Source organism: Lynx canadensis, chromosome B1, assembly GCF_007474595.2.
Source record: "Lynx canadensis isolate LIC74 chromosome B1, mLynCan4.pri.v2, whole genome shotgun sequence".
In the NCBI taxonomy this organism is placed as follows: domain Eukaryota; kingdom Metazoa; phylum Chordata; class Mammalia; order Carnivora; family Felidae; genus Lynx; species Lynx canadensis.
In genome coordinates, this window is record NC_044306.2 from 52643678 (window position 1) to 52668924 (window position 25247).

General features: G+C 50.9%; 1 protein-coding gene across 2 annotated transcripts in view; it reads left to right on the forward strand.

Moving 5' to 3' along the window:
* Positions 1-23047, forward strand: part of BLK (BLK proto-oncogene, Src family tyrosine kinase) — a 79332-nt gene extending 56285 nt beyond the window's left edge. The window contains exons 2-13 of one of the 2 annotated variants that reach the window (XM_030312715.1): positions 2330-2438; positions 4161-4212; positions 6325-6418; positions 7359-7457; positions 8742-8845; positions 14088-14234; positions 14684-14836; positions 15683-15862; positions 17034-17110; positions 19934-20084; positions 21301-21432; positions 22159-23047. In XM_030312715.1, coding sequence (XP_030168575.1) covers positions 2331-2438; positions 4161-4212; positions 6325-6418; positions 7359-7457; positions 8742-8845; positions 14088-14234; positions 14684-14836; positions 15683-15862; positions 17034-17110; positions 19934-20084; positions 21301-21432; positions 22159-22364 — 1503 coding nt within the window. In that variant the 5' untranslated portion in view covers position 2330 and the 3' untranslated portion in view covers positions 22365-23047. The remainder of the gene's footprint in view (positions 1-2329; positions 2439-4160; positions 4213-6324; positions 6419-7358; positions 7458-8741; positions 8846-14087; positions 14235-14683; positions 14837-15682; positions 15863-17033; positions 17111-19933; positions 20085-21300; positions 21433-22158) is intronic. The other variant, XM_030312716.1, reaches the window with a different exon arrangement.
* Positions 23048-25247: the final 2200 nt, after the last annotated feature.

Here is a 25247-nt window from a genome sequence, read left to right on the forward strand (position 1 = left end):
TCTCTTACATGCAACACCCAGTGGTCATCCCAACAAGTGCCCTCCTCAATGCCCATCACCCTGCCTCCATCAACCCTCAGTTTGTCCTCTATATTTAAGAGTTTTTTATGGTTTGCCTCTCTCTACGTTTTTATCTTTATTTTTCCTGCCCTTCCCCTATGTTCATCTGTTTTGTTTCTTAAAATAAGATCTACTTTTTAAAAGGACTTCAGAGCAGGGGCACCTGGGTGGTTCAGTCGGTTAAGCATCTGACTTCATGTCGTGATCTCACAGCTCGTGAGTTTGAGTCCCACGTTGGGCTCTGTGCTGATGGCTCAGAGCATGGAGCCTGCTTTGGATTCTGTATCTCCCTCTCTCTCTGTCCCTCCCCTGCTCATTCTCTGTTTCTCTCTGTCTCAAAACTGAATAAACATTAAAAAAAAAAAAAAGGACCCCAGAACAGATGACTTACTGGCTGAGTTCTATCCAGCCTTTAAAGAACAGAGAGTCTCAGTGTTATTCAATGATTCAAAGCCATAGGAAGAAAGATGGAGAACCCCCTAATATTACAAAGTCAGCATCATCTTAATGTTAACTCCTCATAGACAGACCCCACTTGGCAATATTGATTTTCATTTGAAATAAAACATTAGCAAATAGGATCTATCCATGTATCTAAAAGACTAATGAACTGTAAACAAATAGCTTTTATTTAAGAACACAAGGATTTCAGTAGCAGAAAATTTATCAACATAATTTATTACATCAACAAATTAAAGAAAACGATCATATTAAAAGACACTAAATAGGGTACCTGATAAGATTTAGTATCAATTCTTAACAGAAATCCATAATCCCTTTTCCAAAATTCTGATAACAAGAAATCTCTGAAAAGTAAAATGTTGGCCTGTAACTTTGGCATTTCGTTTGCTGCTAAGGTTTATGCGAACTGACATAAAGAAACTACTTGAATACAGAGAAGTGCTGTTCTTTACAAATGTGAAGTATTACATGTTCTGTACGCGAAGCACGCTCAAAAAACGAATTATGGATTATTTGTTATTGGGGATCTCTCTCCTATATTTAGAATTACTCCAGTAATTAAAATTACTTTTTTTCAAGATGAGTTTGAGGAGAATTAACATGAGACATGTGCTTTCAACTTTCTAGAAGAAAACATCACTGCGTTTCAGTAAATCTAAGACACCGCTGTTTGGAAGACTAACATTTATTCTATGTATCACTAAAAGAGAGGGAAAAAGGATGCTGCTATTTACTTTATGAATCATCGTTGGGTGTAAAACAGATCGCAGTTTCAAGAGATGTTGAGTGAAAAAAGGTGCATCCCGGAATCAATGAAATAGGAACACATGTGAAAGCAATCAGGAACTCTCCATCAACCACACGGCCCTTCCGACAAGAACAGGGACTCAAGGTCCTTTCCTCTATAAATGTCTGTGTCTTGGGGATGGGCCGGGTGTGAGGTGGAGTGTAGTGGTCTGGAGTCAGCCAGGGCTCCACAGTTCGCTCTTCGTTGGTTACTGGTTTGACCAGGAACCAGCTATTTAACATCTCAAAGCTCAGTCCTGGGACAGGGACGATGCCTACTTACACTTACTTTAGAGTTAAAAGGATGACATGAGATAGGCTTTGTGAAGTTCAAGAGTAAGTCCTTCCTAATAGCTGCCCCTGGAATGAGGGCGGTGCTGATGTGGTGGTGTCGGCTGCGGTCTCTGGCATCTTTCCTACTACTATAACTCTATGATCCTTTACCCAAGAAAAAGCTTGGCCGATCTCTCTCACTTATGGAAGACTCTCTGATATTACTGAGAAGACGCTGTTGGCCTCAGACGCCTATACCATCAGTGTGCCCTGAATTTATAGCATCTCATCTGAAAATCTGAGTGGGAAAGAACCTCAGACATGTCCTAACATGGACCAAGAGAGGAACTTGACCTTCCCAAGTAATACAGCCAGTGGCAAAATGAGGGCTAAACCTGGACCACCAGGCACGTTGGTCAGACTCTTTCTAGATGGTTCCTATCCCCAAGGCACTAGGGCTCACCCCAGCAGTTTCTGGCAGTTCGCTCAGACCTGGATGATCTCTGTCCTAAACCCAGTCGTTTGTCCTCTCTGGTCTACTTCTTCCTGCTCTGGGAAAAAAAGATGGATGCAAACTTAGCCTGCCCAACCGTTTACTGGCTTCATGTTCTGATTTTGGCCTTCACTGCCCCTCCCACTTCCGCCCCGCCTTTCTAATTGGCCACCTGGAAGGAGTTGGGGGAGCTCTTCTGTACTGAGGCTCTGAAGACCTACTCACATCACCAATCTGCTGTGTGCTCTCCGACAGGATGGGAGTGGTGAGCAGCAAAAAGCAGGTGAAGGAGAAAGGTAAGGGCCTCTGGAGCCCTGTGAAGGTCAGCACCCAGAACAAAGATCCCCCACCACTGCCTCCCCTGGTGAGTGATGGCTGTTCCCAGCTGGGGAGGGAGGGGGAGGAAGAAGAGCAGGGAGCAAGCGTGGCTCCCTGGGGGCTGCTGCTTGTTTCCAGCCAGCCCAGAGCCACCTCTAGAGAATTCAGGGCTCTGACAAATTGGCCCCCTGTCACTGCCACCAAAACATGGCACCCACCTCATGTTGGTGTGGCAGGATAGTGGAACATTTAGCAGCCAGATTGCCAGTGTTTACATGGATTTGCTGTGTACTTTGAAGCAGGTTACTTAACTCCCCCATGCCTCAGTTTCTGCATATGTAAAATGGGTATAATGAAAGTGCCTTTCTGACAGGGATGTAACAGTACATGATGTATTATACAACTGTGCAATCCCATTATATATTACATTTACACGGGATCGGGTTAGTTTCCAATAATTCTTACCCGGTTTTCATTTCACAAGGGGATCCTTGAAGAGAAAAAGAAATCAAAAAGGTCAGCTTGAGAGGAGGGTGTGGTGGGAAAGGGTCTGGGGCATTTAGCAACATCTGCTGCCCCATTCCTACCCAGAAGCTCCTGGATGTCATTGTCCCCTTCCTGGAGCTGGTGATGCAGTTCTGTCTTGTTTACAAAGCGTTTAGCACCCTTGCATGGAGGCTACTGCATTCCAAAAGTGCGTTTTTAGATGATTGTTTGTGACACCTCCCTCCCCCACCTAGCCCCCTACCCCCTTTTGGTTTGGGCAGGGGTGAGTCATGCCTGGAACCTGCTTTCTTGCTCTCTGCCTCGAGGAGCACATTCAGCTGGTCATCACTTTACTCCAACAGTGACCTGATGAGGGGTGGGGATTGCTAATCTCATTTCTTAGACCACTAGGCATTTTATCTGTGTCCCAACGTAGTCCAGGGCTTGGCACGGAACAATGAAATGTTTGTTGAATGAATGAATGATGGTGGGGTAAACTCAGATTACATAGAGTAATATTAGCATATTACTTAGGCTAATAAGTAATAGAACCTGGAATGTTTTTAACTTTAAAAAGTCACATAATATATACTAATTATGGAGAAAAATTGTAAATACTCATTATCCGACTCGCCAGCGATACCCAGAGTTTGCACTCCAGAGCTCCTGCCGCCAGACCCTTTTTCTCAGTGTTATTTATATTATGTGTTTGTGTTTTCTTTCTTGTTTAAATGTTTATTTATTTTGAGAGCGAGAGAGGGAGAACGAGCAGGGGAAGGGCAGAGAGAGACGGAGTGAGAGACAATCCTAAACAGGCTCCATGCTGTCAGCGCAGAGCCCAATGTGGGACTTCGTCCCACAACCGGGAGATCACGACCTGAGCCGAAATTGAGAGTCGGACACTTACCCCACTGAGCCACCTAGGAGCCCTATGTGTTTATATTTTCAATTGAGCCAAACTATACATACCATTTTGCAAAATGCTACTTCAAAATTATGTTCGGTAAATATGGAATACAAAAAAAGAATATTCATAACATGAATAAGCTGGTGCCCCCACACCCTCCTCCTCTAACCCTGTGTACGGTCCAGGGACTGTGTGAGATGGCAGTGATACTTGAGAGTGGTGGCACCATGTGCACGATTTACCTGTGCAACCTCCTGCTGACAGCAGCACCCCTAAGACCACCCAGCTGCCGGGCCCAGCAGCCTTCCTGCCACACCAGGCCTGCCCAGGCCTCGGGGGCTGAACTAATGCAGCGTTCCTGTGTCTCTACTCCAGGTCCTGTTTAACCACCTGGCTCCTTCACCTCCGGACATGCACCCAGACCAAGGTAAGAAGGGGCTGCTTTGGAAGCTGAGGCTCCACAAGCCATCTTCCCCTCCCGACCACGAGCAGTCAGCACAGGGGCCCAGTAGGGGGCCACTTCCTGGAAAGGACTGGGTGGGCCTTCTAGGGTCAGAAAGAAGGCTGGGGCTGGGGGTGCTGAGCCCGGCACAGCTCTGCCCCAGTCTTCACCTACCCGTAGGGGCCTCTCCAGGAACCAAGCACCAGTTCCTGTATCTGAGCCTGGGTGGGTTTTCTTTAAAAAAGGACTTTACAGACTATAAATGGGACAAAAAGAAAAAGCATTACAGTAAATACAAATGGCATACAAACAAACCTAAGTTTTCAAAGATTCTAACTCCTAACCTCAAAGGGTGAGGGCCCATAATAGGTCTGCGTCTTCCCTCCTGCCCTCAGTCTATTCCGTGAATGGAAGCACCATCTTTTTTTTTTTTCCTCCGAGAGATAGAGATAGAGATAGATGGATAGATAGATAGATGATAGATAGATAAATAGATAGATAGATAGATAGATGATTGATAGATAGATAGATAGATAGATAGATGATAGATGATAGAAGCAGAGAGAGAGGGAGACACAGAATCTGAAGCAGACTCCAGACTATGAGCTGTCGGCACAGAGCCCGACCCGGGGCTCGAACTCACAGACCTCAAGATCATGACCTGAGCCAAAGTCGGATGCTCAGCCAACTGAGCCACCCAGGCGTCCCATCACCATCTTTTTTCCCACTTCTTCCCCACTATTCAAGGCCACTGCTGACCTTCTGACCACTCACACCATCCTCCCTCACCCCCAGTCTCTACTTCCACTCTGATGGATAGGACAGTTGGAGGTCCCATAATGAGTGACCTTAGCCTTCCTGGGTCAGGGCTCTGGACCTTGGGAGCACTCACAGGATGTAGCTTCATTCAGAATCAGCTTACAGGCACTTATAACCCACTTCCACACGGCACCAAGAGCTCTGTCAGGGCCTCAGTCACTCATTCCCTCACACAGCACGCACTGAGCAAATAGTACCCAGAGACTGGCCGGGTTCGAGTCCTGGGGAAACTGTAGAACTGAGTAAGACGTGCCTCCTCCCCTGAAAGAGCTCAGAGTCTGTCAAACTCATGAGCAAAATGCTGAACAGAGATTAGTTCTCCTACCTGGTGTTCCTTATCCTATCCTACTGGGGATCATGATTAATTACCATGATTCACCATTAATTACCAGGGTTTACCCTTCACTTCCTGCCGGGAGCTTCATATCTCCAGTAAGGAAGCCCAGGGGGCGAAAAATAAATGAACTGCCTTTGGTGCAATAACTTGAATCTCAGGACTGGAGGGGGCCACTGTCATCTATTCCAACTGCTTCTTCCCACCATGGGGAGGTGATGAGCCCAATGTCACACCACCACACATTGGTGACAAAGCTGGGTGATCTACTCCCAGGTAAACGAGGTAGTCTCCAGCTGACCTTTTCCAGGTGGGTCTTGGCTCCCTGGAGCTTTGCAGAAAAGCCCTCCTCACTAGCAGTGGTCATTTGAACGTCCATTCCAGGAACCACTGGCAAGTCAGAGAGACTGCCTGCCAAGAGCACTGGGACAGGGCGTTGGGCACGGTTACAGGTCAAGGTTACAGTGGCCATGTTCCAAGACCACTACCCTCTTTGGAAAAGAGGTGGGAAGGGGCAGGTGGGGAAGAGGAAGAGTAGGGAAGCTCATGTTCTCTGAGGCAATAAGGAATCAGCCAACACTCGTTTCCAGACTTGGGACTGCAGCCATCAGACCCATGTGGCCAATCTCCCTAGATCTTTGGGTTGTCCTTTCCCTTAGACCGTACCCTGTCCAGGCCTTAAGGCTTCTATGTGGAGAGCAGAAGAGAAGCCAGGATGGGCTCTGAGGAGCAGCCCTTTCTTTGTTCCCAGCAGCAAGGTCAGGAGGTCAATCTGCCAGACAGGAATTGCCTGTGCTGCACCGGTGAGCAAGAAAGCTCACCACAGCCTCCCCTATGTCCCTGCCTCGTCCTGACCCCTTAGCAGCCAGAGATGGCCCATTGCACCGACTTACCTGGTGGGCCCGGGGATGGGGGGGTGCCCATCTCTTCCTTGTTCACTCTAGAGGAGCATTTCGTGGTGGCCCAGTATGACTACACCTCAGTGAATGACAGGGACCTGCAAATGCTGAAGGGGGAGAAGCTACAGATATTAAAGGAGTAAGTTTCTGGAAGGCGGTCCTGTGGTCAGTGGCTCCCTGTCATGGCAGGACTCCCACCCCGCCATCCACCTCCCCACCCACACCCACACCCTCCACGGCTGCGTCCAGAGGATCTTCTCCATTGCCCTGCCCCAGCCCAGTCACCCACTTTTTTTTTTTTTTTAACTTGACCCAATCGTCTTCCTTCTAGTTACCATCCCAAAGTCTGCCTCATGTGGTGGTTTCCATTCTCTATCCCCTGCTCCACTGCCAAAAGCCTACTCTTCCTTCAAAACCCACTGCTAACATCACCTCCTCCATGCAGCCCTCTGACAGTGCTTGCCTAGCTGCTCCACCACAGCTTTGTGTGTCTCCCTTGCTGGACAAGATCTCACACAGGATTCCACTCGTGAAATCAGCTTTATTTCCAGGCTTCCTTCTCAGAAACTCCTCCAAAGCCGGTTCTCTCGCAAACATCTGGCTTGTCCTGTGGAGCCCTGGGGGTCTGCTTTTGTTCTTGAAGTTCTACAATGGCCTTGAACCAAAAGCACGAAAACCCGGGCCTTCTGGGTCTACGCTGCGGGGAGCCCGGCTCCTCCTCTGAACAGCTCTCCTCCTGCTTTTGGCTTTCCCGTCCAGTCCCAACTCACTCACTAAATTCTTCCTCTGTCCCATTAATCCAGAGGAAGGCTACTCAGGGTAGACAGGGGCCCTCTGGGGTGGCCAGGCCGTGTGGACAAGCCGCACCATCTTCTTCCTCCCTGGGCCGGCCCGATGCTCGGCAAGTTAGCACCCTCTCCCTGAGCATCTTGCCCAGATTCCCTCTCACCAGCCCTCTGAATCCTCCGCCTCTGGGATGAGATCCTGCTGGGGGGGGGGCGGGGAGGGCTGGGGGCTGTCCCCTAGGAGAGGCCCGCAGGAGCCATGATCTCATTTTTGTTTTTCCTCCTCCTCCATAGAGTTGGAGACTGGTGGTTGGCCAGGTCTCTCATCACAGGAAGAGAAGGCTACGTGCCCAGCAACTTTGTGGCCCGAGTAGAGACCCTGGAGGTGGAAAAGTAGGTGGACCATCGGAAGGCCCTTCAAAAGCAGAGGCTTGCTTGCTGCTGCTGCTGCTGCTCTGGGGGTTGCTGGGCAGGGAAGGGGCCAAAAGGGGTGAAAAGAGAACCTCTGTGAGCCCAGCATGGAGGGGACAGGAAAGGGAAAGGGAATTGGGATTGTTGGGGAAGACTTGTCCACCATTCAAGATGACCCTCAGGTCATCTTGAGTGTCTGGTGCTGTCTGGTGTCTGGTGCTCAGGGAGCCACCCCGCCGTGCTGAGCACACTTTTCCCATCTGTGAAATGGGACCTTTCCTGGCCCCTTTCCTGGCCCATGGCCTCGCAAAGCTAACATCAAGGCACAGTGATCAGCACTTCTCCTCCAAAGCCTCCAGTGGGCAGGACTCAGGAGCTCAGACCTCAAGGGGGCTCACAGAGTGGTGACCTCATTCAGAATTGGGTTGCAGAGGGCAGCGCTCCCCAGCGTCCTCATAACCTACTTCCACACGACACCAGGAAGGTCTACCTCAGCCAGTCAGGGCCTCAGTCATTCATTCCCTCACACAGCACGCACTGAGCAAACAGTACCCAGAGCCTGACTCTGCCCAAGGACTGAGAAAGCTGTAAAGGTGTGGACCATGGGCACTTACTTCCACATTGACTGGTCCAGGCTTGAGAGGAACAAGGCAGGAATCTGTGCTCTGAGAGTCTCAGCACTTTGTCTAATTCAGAGACTTGACCTCGAGGAGGGTGTGCTTTTTAGAAAAAACGTTTTGAATGTTTATTTATTTTCAAGAGAGAGAGAGAGAAACAGAAAGCAAATGGGGGCGGGGCAGAGAGAGAGAAAGAGATACAGAATCTGAAGCAGGCTCCAGGCTCTGAGCTATCAGCACAGAGCCTGATGCGGTGCTCGAACCCACAAGCTGTGAAATCATGACCTGAGCCGAAGTCGGACGCTCGACTGAGCCACCCAGGTACCTCAGGGTGTCCTTTGAGGGATGGTGGTTGGGTGCATTTTCCCAGAATAGAATTAACAAAAGGCACCCCCCAAAATGTTCTCATTTCAAGAAAATAGTAAGTCCATCCCCTGATGGGAAGTGAGAAGAAAAGAGAGGCACAGGGACCAAGGGGCATTTCATGAATCAAGATGTGAGGAGTGTTGTTAGTTCATGGTTAAGTCAAAAACAGGAGGACACTATTTTATTTCTCGGGGTGAGGCATACGGCTTAGGAGGGAGGTTTGGAAAAGAATATTCTGCGGAGCATGACCAGCCTCTGAGGTTTGTCTGCCTTCCTTTTTCAGGTGGTTCTTTAGATCAATTAGCCGGAAAGATGCTGAGAGGCAGCTTCTGGCTCCAATCAATAAGGCGGGCTCCTTTCTTATCAGAGAGAGTGAAACCAACAAAGGTAAGCATGGCGCCCAGCATGTCCTTCTTGTGCGGTCCCCGGGAACCCCGACCTGAGGCTATGTCTGGGAGGGAAGGACGGGAGGGAGACACCAGCCAGGAGAGCCCAGCGGCTTCCAGGCCTCTGGTCTCCCTTCCAGTTCAGGCCCCGCCTGGACAGCCCATCTAGTGTCTAGTAGTCGAGTGTGAGGCTTCAGTGCCAACAGGTGTCCCTTGGCCAGGCTGGAAACGTACAGGGTGCAAGTAGGAGGTGCAGTTGGAGAGCTGTCTCCACCCAGGGCCACTGCGCACCATCTTTGGCTCAGCGGGGGTGCTGAGGCTGGTGGGGTCTGAAGAAGGGGCACAACCCAGAGCCACATTTGGAATCAAAGGATTTGAGAGCTGAGACTCCTTAGAGATAATCTCAGCCAAAGGCTGTGACCTCAGACACTTCCAGGAGCTTGGAAGATAACATAAGTTTGCAGAATGGCCTGTGGCTGGAAATGAAGGAAGGGGGTGGCCATTGTGGAGAACTGGGAGCACTCGTGGATTCAAACCCGCTGACTGAGAGACACAATTCTGCCACCATCCGCAGGCCACTGGGCTTTCTCGTTGTCTTTCATTTAATTTTCTCTCCTTCTTTCCATCTTAAAGCTCCTTTTGTTATAAAATATAGAACATATAAAAATTGCATAAATCATAGATGAGTCCATAATTATACATACAGAGTCGTAATAAGTAAATGCCTGTGCAACCACAAGAGAGAGAACATTCCAGACATCCATAGCCCCTCTCACTGCTCCACTTGTGCCCTTTCTGTATTCAACAACCCTCCCCCCCCCCCCCCCCCCGAGAGGTCACTGCTATCTCAACCTTTGGGGAAATCCTTCCTTGGTTTTCCTTACAGTTTTACCATCCATGTTTTGTCTGTTCTTCAACTTTATGAGAGTGGAATAGTACTATTTTTGTGTGTGTGTGTCTTGTTCCTTGCACTTGGCATCGTGAGATTCGTTATTAATTTGCCACGGGGCGCCTGGGTGGCGCAGTCGGTTAAGCGTCCGACTTCAGCCAGGTCACGATCTCGCGGTCCGTGAGTTCGAGCCCCGCGTCGGGCTCTGGGCTGATGGCTCAGAGCCTGGAGCCTGTTTCCGATTCTGTGTCTCCCTCTCTCTCTGCCCCTCCCCCGTTCATGCTCTGTCTCTCTCTGTCCCAAAAATAAATAAACGTTGAAAAAAAAAAAATTTAAAAAAAGCGTTATTAATTTGCCAGGCTGCTATAACAAAGTACCAGAGGCTGGGGGGCTTAAACAACATAAATGTACTGTCTACAGGGCTGGAGGCCAGAGGTCCAGGATCAAGATGTCAGCAGGACTGATTTCTTCCGAGGCCTCCCTCCTTGGCTTGTAGATGGTCCTCTTGTCCCTGTGTCCTCACCTGGTCTTTCCTCAGTCTGTGTCCTAATCTTTTCTTCTTATAAGGACACCAGTCATATTGGATTAGAATCCCCCAATGGCCTCATAGTCACCCCTTTAAAGATCCCATCTCCAAATATAGTCACATTCTGAGTACTGGAGGTTAGGAGTTCAACATAAGAATTCGGGGGTGGGGGTGGGGAGGGGGTCACAATTCAGTCCATACCAGGTCCACTCATGTTGTTGAGTATGGCAGTAGTCTGTTCACTTTCACTGCTCTCCAGAATCCAGCATGTTAATATTCCATAAGCTATTCCTCCTTTCTAATGTTGGTAGACATGTGTTGTTTCCACTTTGGGGCTGTTGTGAACATGTTGCTCTGAACCTTAATATATATATGCTTCCTGGTACATGTCTGCCATCTTTGGGGTGCTGAGCCAAAACCCCCATTTGGAAGATGAGGAAAATGAGTCCCTAAGGGAGGAAGTGACTCACATGAGGCCTACAGTGAAAAAGGCTCAGATCCCAACTCATCTAAGAGGCTTCAAAAACTCTAAAATGTGGGGCGCCTGAGTGGCTCAGTTGATTTAGCATCCGACTTTGGCTCAGGTCATGATCTCATGGTTTGTGAGTTTGAGCCCCACATTGGGCTCTGCTGTCACTGGAAAACCCCACTTCGGATTGTCTCTCTGACCTTCCCCCACATCCTCTCTCTCTCTTTCTCTCTCTGTCTCTCTTTCCCAAAAATGAGTAAACATTTAAAAATTTTAAAAAGAAAAAACGGCTCTAAAATGTGTCAAGCTGGCCTAACCTGGGGTGATGGAAGGGAATTTCCCAAGATGTGTAAAGTAATCATTTGTTTATCAGGATACGGCACATAAGCACCTATGACGTCCTCGTGACCAATTTTTAACTAGAGAGAAAGGAGGTGGTGACAGTGACATCAGAGGAGGGAGGCGAGAGAGGATGGCTGGATTGTTAGTGGATACCCTGTGGTTGGGCAATGAGAATAGACAGGTTTGGGTAGTAGGAGCCCCTCCACCCCCCATCCCCACCCCGGACTCATCCCTCAGCTCCATTCATGGCTTGAGAACTGCGGCGAGTGAAACCACCAGAGCTGCAAAAGCTGGGCAAAGAGAGATGCTCATTACACCCTGTGAGGCTCAGGGGCGATCCCTAGGCCTCCCAGCCCTTCAAAAGGTCAGGGCCGGGGTGCCTGGGGGGCTCAGTCTGTTAAGTGTCCGACTCTTGGTTTCAGCTCAGGTCATGATCTCATGCTTCTGTGAGTTTGAGCCCCACATCTGACTCCACGCTGATGGTGTGGAGCCTGCTTGGGATTCTATCTCCCCCTCTCTCTCTGCCTCTCTCTCTCTCTCTCTCTCTCTCTCAAAATAAATAAACAAACTTTAAAAAAAAAGGGAGTCAGGGTCAGGTTGAGAAGAAGAAGGGGTGCATTGGTAAGTTGGGTGCTCTGTGCAGAATTTCTGGAAATGCACCAATGGATGCATTAAATTATACACACACACACACACACACACACACACACACACATTAAGATATTGCCACTATTCCATTTTAACAGCAAAGCACCTATGACCAAAAAACAATATGGAAATCACTGGAGATGACATAATGTTTTGTGGTTGTAGAATATTTCAAACATATACAGAAGCAGAGAAAATAGTATAATGGAAGCCTTGGTACCCAGCACTCAGTTTCAACAAATGATCACTCAGCCAATCTTACTTCATGTATATCCCCACCCATCCCTATTATGTTGAAGCAAGTTCCAGAATCGTGTCATTTCACCCTGGAAATGATGTTTTAATCATTTCCTATTGCTAAGGTGCCCAGTGGAGAGAAAGGGACTCACGACCTCAGTACGGAGGAGGGGGTTCTCCAAAGGTAGGGGTATCCCCTCCTGTCCTTGTCCACACTAGTCTAAGCTGGAAATTGGCCAGATAGAGCTGGAGCTGAGGACCGTCCCAGCATCACCACCCCCACACACGTACACACACACACGTGCACACATACTTCTCAGAACTCCAAAACAAGTGCATCTGAAAGCCACTGCCAGGGGATGCCAGACAGGGAAGGAATGCTGCCCTCAGAAGCAAGGGAAGTGAATTCTAGCCTCTTGTGGCCTCCAGGACGTCCCTTAACCTCTCAAGCCTCAGTTTATTCATATCTGTATGAGGACCAACTAGTTTCCCTGTCTGAAGGCAGGCAGTTCTGCCAGTGTTAAGAAATCTCAATCTCTGGGGACACCTGGGTGGCTCAGTTGGTTGAGTATCCAATTCCTTATTTTGGGTCAGGTCATGATCTCATGGTTGTGAGATCGAGCCCCGTGTCTGGCTCTGCACAGAGCATGGAGCCTGCTTGGGAGTCCCTCTCTCCTTCTCTCTCTGCCCCTCCTCCACACGCAGAGCCCACACAATCTCTCTCTTTCTCTCTCTCAATAAATAAACTTAAAAAAAAAAAAAAGGAAATCTCAATCTCTAAGAAGCCTGAACCGGAAGCTGATTGGATCTGGAGGTCCCCTTTAAGAACACTGAGCTGTCAAAAGATAACAGGGGCAGGCTGTTGGATGAACCGGGGCAAGAGGGAGGCCCCAAATCACAAGCTTGGAGAGCAGTCCTATGTGGATGAAAGCAGGGTCTCCTTGGCTACTTATGATGCAGCCTACGCAGGGTGCAGCTGACAAAATGAGGAGAAAGACCCTTTTCCTTGCTAGGGTGACGCGAGGATAAATGAACTTACTAGAGCCACTCTCTGGTTTCTTAGATACTGGGGCACAGTTGCACTTACCAAGGGGCATGGGGGAGACCGTTTGCAGCACTCAGGCTGGGGCTGGTGTCATGGGCAGGGAACGGGCTTAGCAGCGGCAAGGTGTGCACACATCTTGCATCCTTTTGCAAGTAGGTGATGAGAGGTGTGATACCTAAGGGAGATGAGAGGGAAAGGGGGTTTGAGATGGAAGCAAACAGCACAGTGAAAAATCAAGGGTCCACACCGGAAAAAGAGGTGTCCGAGCCTGACACCTGGTGGGGCAGAGAGGTATTGCTTGCGGTAAACACGTCCTCAGGGAGGATGGGGAGCCCTGAAGCCTGCTGCTAACCAGCAGAGTGACCAGGAGCAAGCAGCATTCCCCTTCTTGGCCTCAGTGTCCTCATCTTCTGCATAAGAGTGGCAGGTGTGGTACCCGGAGAGCTGAACAGAGGCATTTTATAAAAACACCAAGTTTGTGAAAGGAAGTTTCTCCATTGGAAACTCTTGCTTCCTAAATTGTTCTTAACTTTTAGCACCTGCTACCCCTCGTACACGACAAAATGCATAGGTGTGTGTATAAATTTGAACAGAACTCCAGTAAACAGCTACTTATGTTCTCCTCCACAAACATGAGTGCTTCAAGGTTGGGATTTGCTATTGCTTGTGGAGGTAAGGTCAGCCTTTTCAGCTAGAATGAATGAACGAATGAATCAATGAATCAATCAACCCCCTAGTCCCTCCAATAACTCTACATTTCTCAGTAGTCCATGGCAAAGTGTCCCCAAATGACCAGGGGCCCATGTGAGGGACATTGTGTTTGCTGGGAGAATATCTTGTCTGCTCCAGAGTTCTGTGATCCCATGACTGAATTTTAGGAAATTGGGGGAGGAATATCAAGGTCAGAGCTGGGTGGAGATGATAGTAAAGGTTTTTTGGAGGGTTGAGATTGAAGTGAAAGAAAAGGTAACTTATGGTGGAAGGGGAGCAGAATTTCCAGTGGCAGTGAAATGAAGCCCAAATCCCAATCCTGATTTTCCCTCTGTATGCCTTACTTCTCATTCATGTATCTCTATTACCCATCTAGGTGCCTTTTCTTTGACTGTGAAGGATGTGACCACCCAGGGGGAGGTGATCAAACACTACAAGATCCGCTCCCTGGATGAAGGGGGCTATTACATCTCCCCCCGCATCACCTTCCCCACTCTCCAGGCTTTGGTGCAACATTATTCTCGTAAGAGAAGAGGATGTGGTGGGGGTGGGGAGCAGAGGACCCCTTGTATCTATCACTAAGATCTCACGATCATGTGACTCACTGGTGCCATCTTGGGGGTGGGGGGGTGGATTATCCCAAGGCTGGACAAATGTCAACATAATGACTCAAAGTCTATGTCCTTAATTCCCTCTCCTGGCTCAGCATGTGACCACTTGGAGAATAACAAGTATTTTCAATCTTAGAGAGAGCAGGTTAATGATAGCATGCCTCACTTTATACAAAATGAATGCAAATAGCTGAGTGTGTGTGTAGTATGTGTGTGCCCCTGCACATGTGTACTTGGAAATGGGAGTATAGTTGGCAAAAATGAGAGGGGGACACAGCTGGGAAGGACATGGTCCCCAAGGGAGACATGTGATCTGGCTGCTCTGGTAACCTCCAGCCCCATCTCTTCTTCCCTAATGCAGAGAAAGGGGATGGCTTATGCCAGAGGCTCACCCAACCCTGTGTCAGCCTGGCTTCCCAAGACCTGTGGGTCCAAGATGAATGGGAAATCCCCCGGCAGTCTCTCAAGCTGGTCAGGAAACTCGGGTCTGGGCAATTTGGCGAAGTCTGGATGGGTGAGTATGTGGCAGCCAGAAGCCTCTCTCTCCCTGCCCTGTGTCCCGAAGCACAGAAGGCTCAAGATACGCACAGTTCATCATGCTTCCCCAAAACATTTGTTCGGGAGAGGGACAGAGGCCATGATACCCATTTTACAGATGAGATAATGAATGGCAGGCTAGGACATTGAAGTCACTTGCCCTCAGGACACTGTGGTGATGCAGCAGGAATAGAATCCAGCTCTCCCAAAACCTTGGTTGGTTCCCTCACTCACTCTTCACTGCCCAGGGCTAGCTTGCAATTGACAGGTGTGTGAACTTGAACATAAGGCTATCTCCTCTTAGCTTTGGTTTGCCAGACAGAAATGACCTGTTAAACATAGTAAGCAGTGAACCAGGAGCTCCAGGGGTCTGATAATAGACCAAGCCACTGCTTGTGGCTGTGTGACTCTGGCCAAGTCACTTAACTTTCAGGTTCCTGTGTGTATAGTTGATGATCACTCCCCTGTTCACCATGGGCACTATCAGACTATAAAAGACCGTGTTTTATTTTATCCCTCGGGGCAAAGGTAAAACGGTCCCCTCCCAGGCAAGGTAAGTTCTTGAGGTTAACTGCCTGAGGTTCCAGTTGAGCTCGAGAGGCTGAGACAGGCTGGCATCCTGTCAAATAAGCCAGCTCACCCTCCGAAGCTGTACATTCTAGCCCAGGGCTTCTTCCTAGGGGGACAGCTCTGGCCTCAGTCCTGCACCTGTAGAATGAGGAGGGATCCTGGAAGCTTATGTACATTTTGGTTAAGGGATCGCCTTCCACAACCTCTGGGTCTTCTGAATGGCTTCTTTATTCTCTCCCCTACCCGTGCTCAGGTTATTACCAAAACACCGTGAAAGTGGCCATCAAGACTCTAAAGGAGGGGACCATGTCTCCGGAGGCCTTCCTGGGTGAGGCCAACCTAATGAAAACTCTCCAGCATGAGAGGCTTGTTCGTCTCTATGCCGTGGTCACCAAGGAACCCATTTACATCGTGACCGAGTACATGGCCAGAGGTGGTGCCCTGCGTGGGGCTGCATCCCTCAGGGGTGGGGAGGGGCGGACAGGGGTGAGGCTGGTGTGCCACAGTGGGTCTGCCGGCGAGGGATCTCCATGGGGGATCACTCGGCCACGGGCTGGAGCAATTAGCCAACGTCCACTCTGTTCCGTGTGCCTGGGGAGCAGGAGGGCAGATGATCAGATACAAGATGGGTCAGTGGTTCTTACAGAGCTGTGTCCTCCATTCAGGAGCACTTCAACCCACACTTTTGGAGGGCATCTTCTGTGCCCAGCACTGTTTGATGCCCACTCGGGAGGACGCAGCATCGCAAAGAGTAGCGAGCCGGGCATCCAGACATGGGTTCTGGTCCCAGTTCTGCCACTTACTAGGCGTGGGACCTTTGACAACCATATGAGCATTTGACATGGATGAATAGAGAAATTGGTCCAGCTGGCCATTGAGTTCCATGGTGGGGTCAAGGTTCCATAGGTCAGTGGGCCAGGGGTCGGGCCTCAGCCTGTGACCTCCTTCCTACCCTTCCTGTGATCCTGATTGCCCATTGCTTCCTATAGGATCCTAAGGTGCCATGATAACACAGTTCCTTAGAAATCGTCGTGAAGGGGACCCCACATTGAGCTGGGAGTACGATGGCTCCCCTGCTCACCTCTCAGCCCCACCTCAGGTGACTGTCCCTCCCAGCTCTTAGATGCCAAAGAGGAGCTGCCTTGGGCTCCTGCACCAAACCCCAGGGACAGGTCTCTCCATTCGCATTTTCTTGCCCCCTTGGTCCTCGGAGGCAGAATCTCTACCAACAAAGGATGAAGGGGGCAAGGAGACACTTTGGAAAGTCACGTGAGGAGGAAGCACTGAACTTACAGTCAAAGAGCAGGTTCCGCGCCTGGTTCCCTGGCTGGGTGATCCCGAACCTGGATGAAACCCAACCTCCTCTGAGCAGCTGGGAATACATTTGCTGCCCCCTGGGGTGTTATGAGGACTGTGGGTAGAATTTCTGTAAAGCAGAAAGCACTCTGCAGCGATGGGTGGGTTTCTTTTGACGTACTAGAGATCTGACAGGGCGCCCCGTACTTCCTGACAGCAGGTGGGGAGCATTCCACGCTTGGGAGAGGCTGGCACAGCCAGGTTTGGATCATTTTGCAGAAGGGCAGATGCCACATCTCTTTCCTTAGGATGCTTACTGGATTTCCTGAAGACAGATGAAGGTAGCCGACTGTCCCTCCCGAGACTGATCGACATGTCAGCCCAGGTTTGTGAGCTACCAAGGGCAGCAGCCCCCGAGAGTCGTGATGCCCCAAAGGACCCAGGACCCAAGGCCCTCTCCTCTGTGCCCTATGGCTTAACAAAGTCAGCTATTTAGAGGTTGTAGCCATTAAATTTAAGTTGGGCTGTGAAGGACAGAAAACCCAAAGCAATAATGGTTTACATGCATAAACATCCAGAGGTGGGCAGTCTGGGGCAGGTAGGTGGGTCCGCCCCTCAAAGCCACACGATTCTTCCACCTGCTGGGTACTTAGCATATGTCATCTTATTGTCCAAGACGGCTGTTCACACTTCATCATCTTGTCCTCTCCTCGGCAGGCAGGAAGAAGTAAGGGGGAAGAAAGCCCACCATGTTCCCTGTAGAGACGTGTCCCTGAAGTCACCTACTATACTTGCTTTAACACCCTCCTCTTCCCCCCCAACCATGTCACCTGGCCACACCTAGGCTGCAAGGGAGCTTGGGAAATGTAGTCTCTACTCTGGGCAGCCAGGATGGGATGAGGTGAGTCCTATTACTAGAGAGGGAGAATGGATGGTGTGGGAAGCCCATCCGTTCACATGAATCCCATTTAACACTGTAGGCAGATGTTTTGCTGTTACCTCACTTCTTCCTCTGATGGTGCCCAGAAATGCCTTCTACAGCAGGTGAATCACAATCCAGACTTCATGAAGTGAAGAGTAAAATGGAGAGGAGGCATCTTTCCTCCCCGAGGATTCCTCGGTTAGCTGAGGGTTCTAACTGGCAGGAAAACACATCTGGTGGCCCTGAGTGTGTATGTCTGTTAAAACTGGGACCCTCAGCAGAAAAGTTCTGGTCTGTGGTCAGCCTGTGAGACACATACACACACACACACACACACACACACACACATATCCGGCTACAGAGAGGAAACCTCCCCCTCACCCCACACCGCCCCATCTCCACCTTATCTGGTATTATCTGCTGTTAGTATCAGTTCAGGAACTGATGTCACGATGCCCTTTTTCCACTGAGGTAAGCACAGATGGGTTTGAGCAGGCTGGTGAGTGGTCTCGGAAAATTCACGCTGCTAACCAGTTTCAAACCACATAACAGTGATAAACCTGTCCACCCCTTTTACTTTCTTTCTTTTCCTTTTCTCACTCTCCTCTGTCTCTTTCTCAATCCCTGGAGAAATCTTGGATCACTAAGGGACAAAGGATATGAAAAGCCATCTGCATTTAGACCTAGATGTGGCTAAGAATCTAAGGGTTAGGAAACCAGAAAATCAGAACCTTCTAGGTAAACGGCTTCTAACCACATTCTCATCATGCTAGTGCCTCACCATGCATGCGTGCACACACACACTACCCTTCTGGGCACTCCTTTTCTTGCTTTGCAGGATGTAATGCAAACCTCCCTTACAACCACCACCCACGTGCCCTACTTGGCAGAGTCACCAAGGTCCCAAACGTGCTGTCACACCTGTGAGCTCAGGCTCCCCCTCTGCTCAGAATGCCCGGGCAGAACCCTGGCATTCTCCTGATCAGTGGCAAACTCATCTGGCAAACTCCTGATCGGTGTTCAAGACTTAAGTTAAATTAAATTAAATTTCCCTGGACGGGAAAGTGGCACAGAGCACTTGGTGCACGCGTTTCTGTTGGCATTGAGCACCGTATAGTCTTCTCCTCGAAAGCACATCTGGGTCCTTCTCAACCTTTTTAAAAAAAATCATTTCTGGTACTGCTGAATACATATTTGTTAATGGGATGAGTACCAGTAAATGCTGTCTAGATACCAGGCATTTGGTATTCAGCTTCATAGCCCCCCGGCCAGAACCATACCAATAAATGTATATTGATGGAATGATTTAGCAAAAGAATAAATAAGTGAATGGCTTCACGAATAAACCAATGCAAACAGACACATAGGGAGAAGTGGGATAAATTCCAGTGCTGGCTTCCTGGCGATAGCAGGTCTGAGGAGGGAAACCGGCATTCTAGTCTCAGTGTCTTCATCTGTCAATTGGGAGCGCAGTGGATAAAACCCGAATGAGTGTCCTCCACTAAAAGACACATGAGCAACTCAAGCAGCTAGTCCTGGCCCAGAGCTGGCGATCGGGGACAGAAACAGAAACTGCCTGGGTGCCACTGGGATTCTGCGTATGCTCTGAGCGCCTGCCTCGGGCGGTGCTGGGTTAGGGCCTTGGCCACCTAATGCTCACCTCAACTCCGTACCCTGGAGCCCCCTTCGCTCAATTCTTAGTCAGGACAGTGACCCCTCAGAGAGCTTAAGCAACCTTCCGGGGGTGGAGGTCAAGGACTCCAATCCAGGGCTCGCCGCTCCAGGAACAGGGAGTCCAGTGTGGCAAGGAGATGAGACCCTTTCCTTCCCTCCTTCCCTGTCCTCTTCCCCTGCCCCCTGAGAGACCTTCATTTTCTCCTGCTTTCATTCTGCTATCTTCCTCCCCTGCAGACACTTGCAAGGAGAGAGAAGTGGGTGGGGGTTCAGGTCTCTCTGGCTCTGACACCAGCAGATATGCCTTGCTGGGTTTTTAGGCGGCTGGAGTTTTTGGCTTGTCTAACGGAGGAGTGGTTGAAGCCATTTTCCCTCTCCACTCAGGGAGCTGCTCCTTCCCCAGCAGCAGAACTGCCCTCTATGCACCTACCAACAAGCCCGACACACACTCCCAAGCGTTCCTGCCCCTTCCAGGCTGTGAGAGGATGAAGGCTGACCTTCCAGACAGGGTCCTTCCTCTGCTGACAGGGGCTGTGCAGGGGACGCTGGGTGGGCTCCATCCTCGCACGGAGGTCCCTCTGCTGTCTTTCACTGTGTGACCTGTTCCCTCAGATTGCCGAAGGAATGGCGTATATCGAGCAAATGAATTCAATCCACCGCGACCTGAGGGCGGCCAACATCCTGGTGTCTGAGTCCCTGTGCTGCAAAATCGCTGACTTTGGCCTGGCCCGCATCATTGACAGTGAATACACTGTCCAAGAAGGTGAGGAGAGCCCCCATCTACCGGGGGAGACCTTGGGCCTTACTTTCCCCACCTCCCTAAACCCCCTTGGACTTCTCCTCGTTGCTACAGGGCAGAGCCTTGTGTGAAGAGATCTGAGAAGCTTTGTGGTTTTCACAGTTCTGGCCTTACACCCACCTAGATCAGCGTTTCCCTAGAGGCGCTCTGCAGGGCACTATGAGGAATGGTTTTGGGGTCAAGTAGGTTTGGAGATGCTGCATCGTCCATCCAAGCCTCCTTCAGAGATTCCTGATGTGCACCAACATACGAAAGGCCCCGAGAAGTCTTGCAGCAAAGGAACGGCGTACGGGGGCTTCGCCTGGTCGCTCCCAAACGAATTGGAGCCCGAGATACTTTTTCCGTCAATGCCCCACAGAACTAGCTTTTCGCAGAACACACTTTGGAAAACACTTTTCTGAAGCATGAGCAGCAAACGCTTATAGCTGAATTAGGGTTCCCACAGAGCGCTCTGCTTTAGTTCCTTAGTATACCCGAGGTGGGGCTTCTCTTCCCAAGGGGACTTGAAATGGCCCAATACATAGATCAAGTAAGCTGGCAAGCAAGCAATATTAGCTGAGCATGTTAATCAGTTGGCACGGGAGAAGGATCAATAGGGCTCGTCAGCTGAGGAAGCTTCAAGCTGGCTGGAGAGACCAAGAAAGCGAGGCGAGGTAAGGGGAAATCCAGTGCCGAGCTGTGCAGTTTACTCTGAATGCTGACCAGGGCTGCAGCCGTCCACAGGGCTTCCTGGGACAGCAGGATTGGAATCCCCTCCTCCCTGGGACCCTAGGTGGGACATGAGTCATCCGTCATCGTTTCCATTCGGCAGGAAGGGATTAACTGAGGCAGGGACGAGTTAAGGGGATTTGCCCAAGCCATGATTCCTGTCGTTAAACACATGAGGCAGAGAATGACTCTTCTGTCCCAGGTGGAAACACATGTTGGTGGCCCTCTGAAGCCCACTGGGCAATGACCCAATCGGGGTGATGGAGGTGGCATTTGTGTCACGTTGTCCTTCTGCGCTATGGAGCCCCAGTAGTGTCTGCACGTGCCTGGCCATGTGTCCTAGTGGGGCTTAGTGGCTCTCTGGGAGCATCTCCGTTGCATACAGTGGTCCAAGCCCTGCCAAGGGGAGGGAGCAGGTGCATAGGGACAGTCAGCCATGGCCTCACAAAGCTGTTCATGGCTTTTCTCACAGGCGCCAAGTTCCCCATCAAGTGGACTGCCCCAGAGGCTATCCATTTCGGGGTGTTCACCATCAAAGCAGACGTGTGGTCATTTGGAATCCTCCTGATGGAAATCGTCACTTACGGGCGTGTACCCTACCCAGGTAAGTGGCTTCATCCTGTAGGGACTAGGTGGGCTCCCTGCTGTCCTGAAATGGCTGTGATGACAGATATCCCATGCTTAGTGCCTGGGGCTGCCCACACACGTGCCAGAATGGAGTCCCCACAGTCGGAACAGAGATCCACACATGTCACTCTGGGGACGGAGGTTCAGCCTCCTTCCTCAACGTTGCTTCTGGCAACGTGGCTGCATGCCCTTCGGTCAGCAGAGGTCAGTGAGCCTCCGAACCCTGGAAGTAAGGACAGGTCAGGGTCTGAACTCAAGTTTACCGTGAATTGGTTTGTTCTCCGTTGGGGGCGGGTCGTCTCCCCCTTGGACTTCCACCTTGGGTGGATTCCCCAAAGCCCTCTCCTGACTGTGAAATCTCCCAGTCTCCCTGTCCCATGTCTGGAGGGCGTGGGCAGCTTAGCCGCCTGCCCAAGAGCCGTGTCCCTGGGCGGGCTGGTGCGCCTTCATGAAGCGCCTTCCCAGTGAGTGATGGGCTTGGGCCGCGGCGGGGAAGTCCCAGCTAAGCAAGGCAGGGTTCCCCACCCGGAGGACCGGCCCCACAGCCTCCTCTCCAGCTGTCCTCCAAGCGATGGAAAGTGAATAGAGGGATGTTTAGGGGTGGCACTAGCCAGACAGCCAGGTGACCTGCCAGGGAGGGGACGCCGGTCTGTGCGCCTCACCTCGGCCCCGCCCTCAGCCTCGCTCTCCATCCCCTCCGCAGGAATGAGCAACCCCGAGGTCATCCGCTGCCTGGAGCGCGGCTACCGCATGCCGCGCCCCGACACGTGCCCGCCACAGCTGTACCACGGTGTCATCACCAAGTGCTGGCGGAGCCGGCCGGAGGAGCGGCCGACCTTCGAGTTCCTGCAGTCGGTGCTCGAGGACTTCCACACGGCCACCGAAGGGCAGTACGAGCTCCAGCCCTAGGCCCGGCTCGAGGACACGGGTCTGGCCAGTGGCGGAAGGGCCCGGAGACGGCTCGCGCCCCCCGCCCGACCTGTAGAACTGACGAGGCGTGTTCACCTCGAGGCTCTTACCCCAGCCCCAGGCCGACTGGAAGGGCAGGGAGGAATTGATAGTTCTGTTTCTAGATGAGGGAAGGAGAGAGAGAGGCAGCCACACAGGTGGGTCACGCAGCATGGACTCCGGAGATCCCATCGCAGTCCCACCCTTCTTGGGCTGTGTGACCTTGGGCAAGTTATTTAGCCTCTCTGTGCCTCCACTGTTTCGTTTGTACAGTGGGGGAGAACCATAATAGCACCTACCTCCTTATGTTCCTCAAGAGGATTAGTTAACCCCAGTAAGATGTTCAGAATAGCGCCTGGCACACTCCTGGCACACCGTTAAGTGTTTGGCATCGTTGTAAGACTCCCCTGTGCTGGCGCCCGAAGCGAGAAGTCCGCGGCAAGTGGCTAGGAATCGCGCTGCTCTCACCTGTGCGGACCGCGCCCCGGCGCGGCTCCCTCTCTACTACCCCAGAAGCAGGACTGGGTGCCCCGAGATGTCCGCTCCGAGAAGTGTCCACCTGCTTCGGCTCTGGGCAGGTAGCTCTGACCTAGACTGCACTCCAGCACTTTGGGACTCTTCTGTAATAAAGTCACAAGATCTGATCTTTGCCGTGTCGTTACTGGTGACAAGCCTGGACATCGCTACATGACGTAGGTGGTTTGCATGAGTGGCGCAGCAAGGGACTCGCTGTTGGCCCTGGGTTTCCGGTGGAGCTCCCAGCTCCAAGGACAACACCCAAGAAGACTCCACGGTCATTGCCTTTAGGGAGACTTGAGCAGGGCCAGCAGGTGGCGCCCTCATCTCAGCAATCCTGGCCTCCGGGATGCTTTGCTCCGACAGCGGTAGCTACAAGGGTGCTGGGTGCACGCAGAGACAGGAGGGAGCTCCCCAGGCTCCAGTCTCGGGACCAGGCGTATTAACGATGCGCAGATGATCAGGCGATGGTAACACCAAAACCGTTCAAGGCTTCGCACTGCTCAGGCGGCTCGCTGTTTATTTTTTGTTTTATTTAGAGTAGATTTATTATAATAGATTATTATGAAATAGATTTATTATTGTAGATTTTTTGAGCTTTTAGGTTTACTGAAAAACACACGGAAAGTGCAAAGAATGCCCATCTACCCCTCACCCCGCCCCTGAATTTTCCCTGTTACTAACATCTTGCAATAGTGTGGTACGTTTGTTACAACTGATGAAACAAATCGACACGTTATTATTAACTAAAGCCCATAGTTTACATTAATACATTATTAGGATTCACTCTTTGTGTTGTGTTCTATGGGTTTAGATACATGCATAAATGATATGTATCACTATATGTATCACACTATCATATGTAGTTTCAGTGCCCTAAAAATCCCTTGTGCTGGTATTCGTTCTTCCCTCCCACCTTTTGAATCCCTGGCCATCCCTTTGCCATGTTTTGATGCTTTTGATCCTGTGATAACCCAAGAAGGTAGGACTATTACCATGCCATGTACAGAGGAAGAAACCCAGACACAAAAGAGCCTGGGTAGTACTCCCAAGGTCACACTGCTCATGAGTGCTGGGATGGGGATGTGGACCCAGCTGCACTGGGCAGCAGAGTACTGGGGAGGGGAAGAGCGTTGCTGCTGGCCTGGGAGAACCTCACAGAGGGGGCTGCTCTGCAGGGAAACAGAGGTGACTAGGCAAAGAAGGACACGTGTCCGTATAGTCTTTGTGATTTCCAGAGTACATTCCCAAACTGTCTATAGATTCTTGAACAGCTCTGGGAAGTAGGCATCACCAGTGTCATTATGCCTACACTCTTCTCCACACAAGAAGTAAATGGCAGGGGCGCCTGGGTGGCACAGTCGGTTAAGCGTCCGACTTCAGCCAGGTCATGATCTCGCGGTCCGTGAGTTCGAGCCCCGCGTCGGGCTCTGGGCTGATGGCTCAGAGCCTGGAGCCTGTTTCCGATTCTGTGTCTCCCTCTCTCTCGGCCCCTCCCCCGTTCATGCTCTGTCTCTCTCTGTCCCAAAAATAAATAAACGTTGGAAAAAAAAAAATTTAATAAAGAAGTAAATGGCAGAGACTCTACACCGCCAGCTTGTCCCAAGGCTCTTAGCTGGCCAGTGCTGGACCCCAGATTTGAACCCATTCTTTGCCCCCCGGCCCCTTGCCATAAGCTATTACGTAGGGAGCACAGCACTCTCAGGAGTAGGAGGTGTTTGTACCAGTAAATCAGGCAGGATCACCGAGTAAGTCTCACATGGAGACCTGTGTGTGTGTGTGTGTGTGTGTGTGTATGTAGCCAGCAATGTGGTCAGACTGGGGCTTGGACAGATCTCCCCTGGGTGGTCCAGTATTTAGGAAGCAGAGGGCTCCAGGAACAGGGAACTCTGTCCACGGGGCAGTGGGGGCCCCCAGAGAATTGTGGCTCCACCCCCACCCCCTTGGAACCAAGGGCTCTTGGGGGAGGTGGCTGCTGAGTCTGTCAAGAAAAAAAAAATGTGACTCGGCCTTCCCCACCCTGGAGGGGGCTTATGGCCACACCCCATCTCCCCCAGAATCTCTGGAATTGGGGCTGTCACACCCAGACCCTGGGATGAGGGGGCATGGGCGGTGGGAGCTAAGCTGGAATTTAGGGCACCAGAGAGCAGACCGCCCCTGTGGAGGGTCAGGGGGAGCACCAGACAGAGACAAATCTGACCCTCAGGGCTCACAGATGAGGAGGACTCTGAGAGGACCTAAGGGTGCCTTTGGAGGTAGGACTGAAAAGAGCTAGGATAAGAAATGAGTCCCTCCTTCTGGCTTAGCAGCCTGGACCTACAGCCTGGG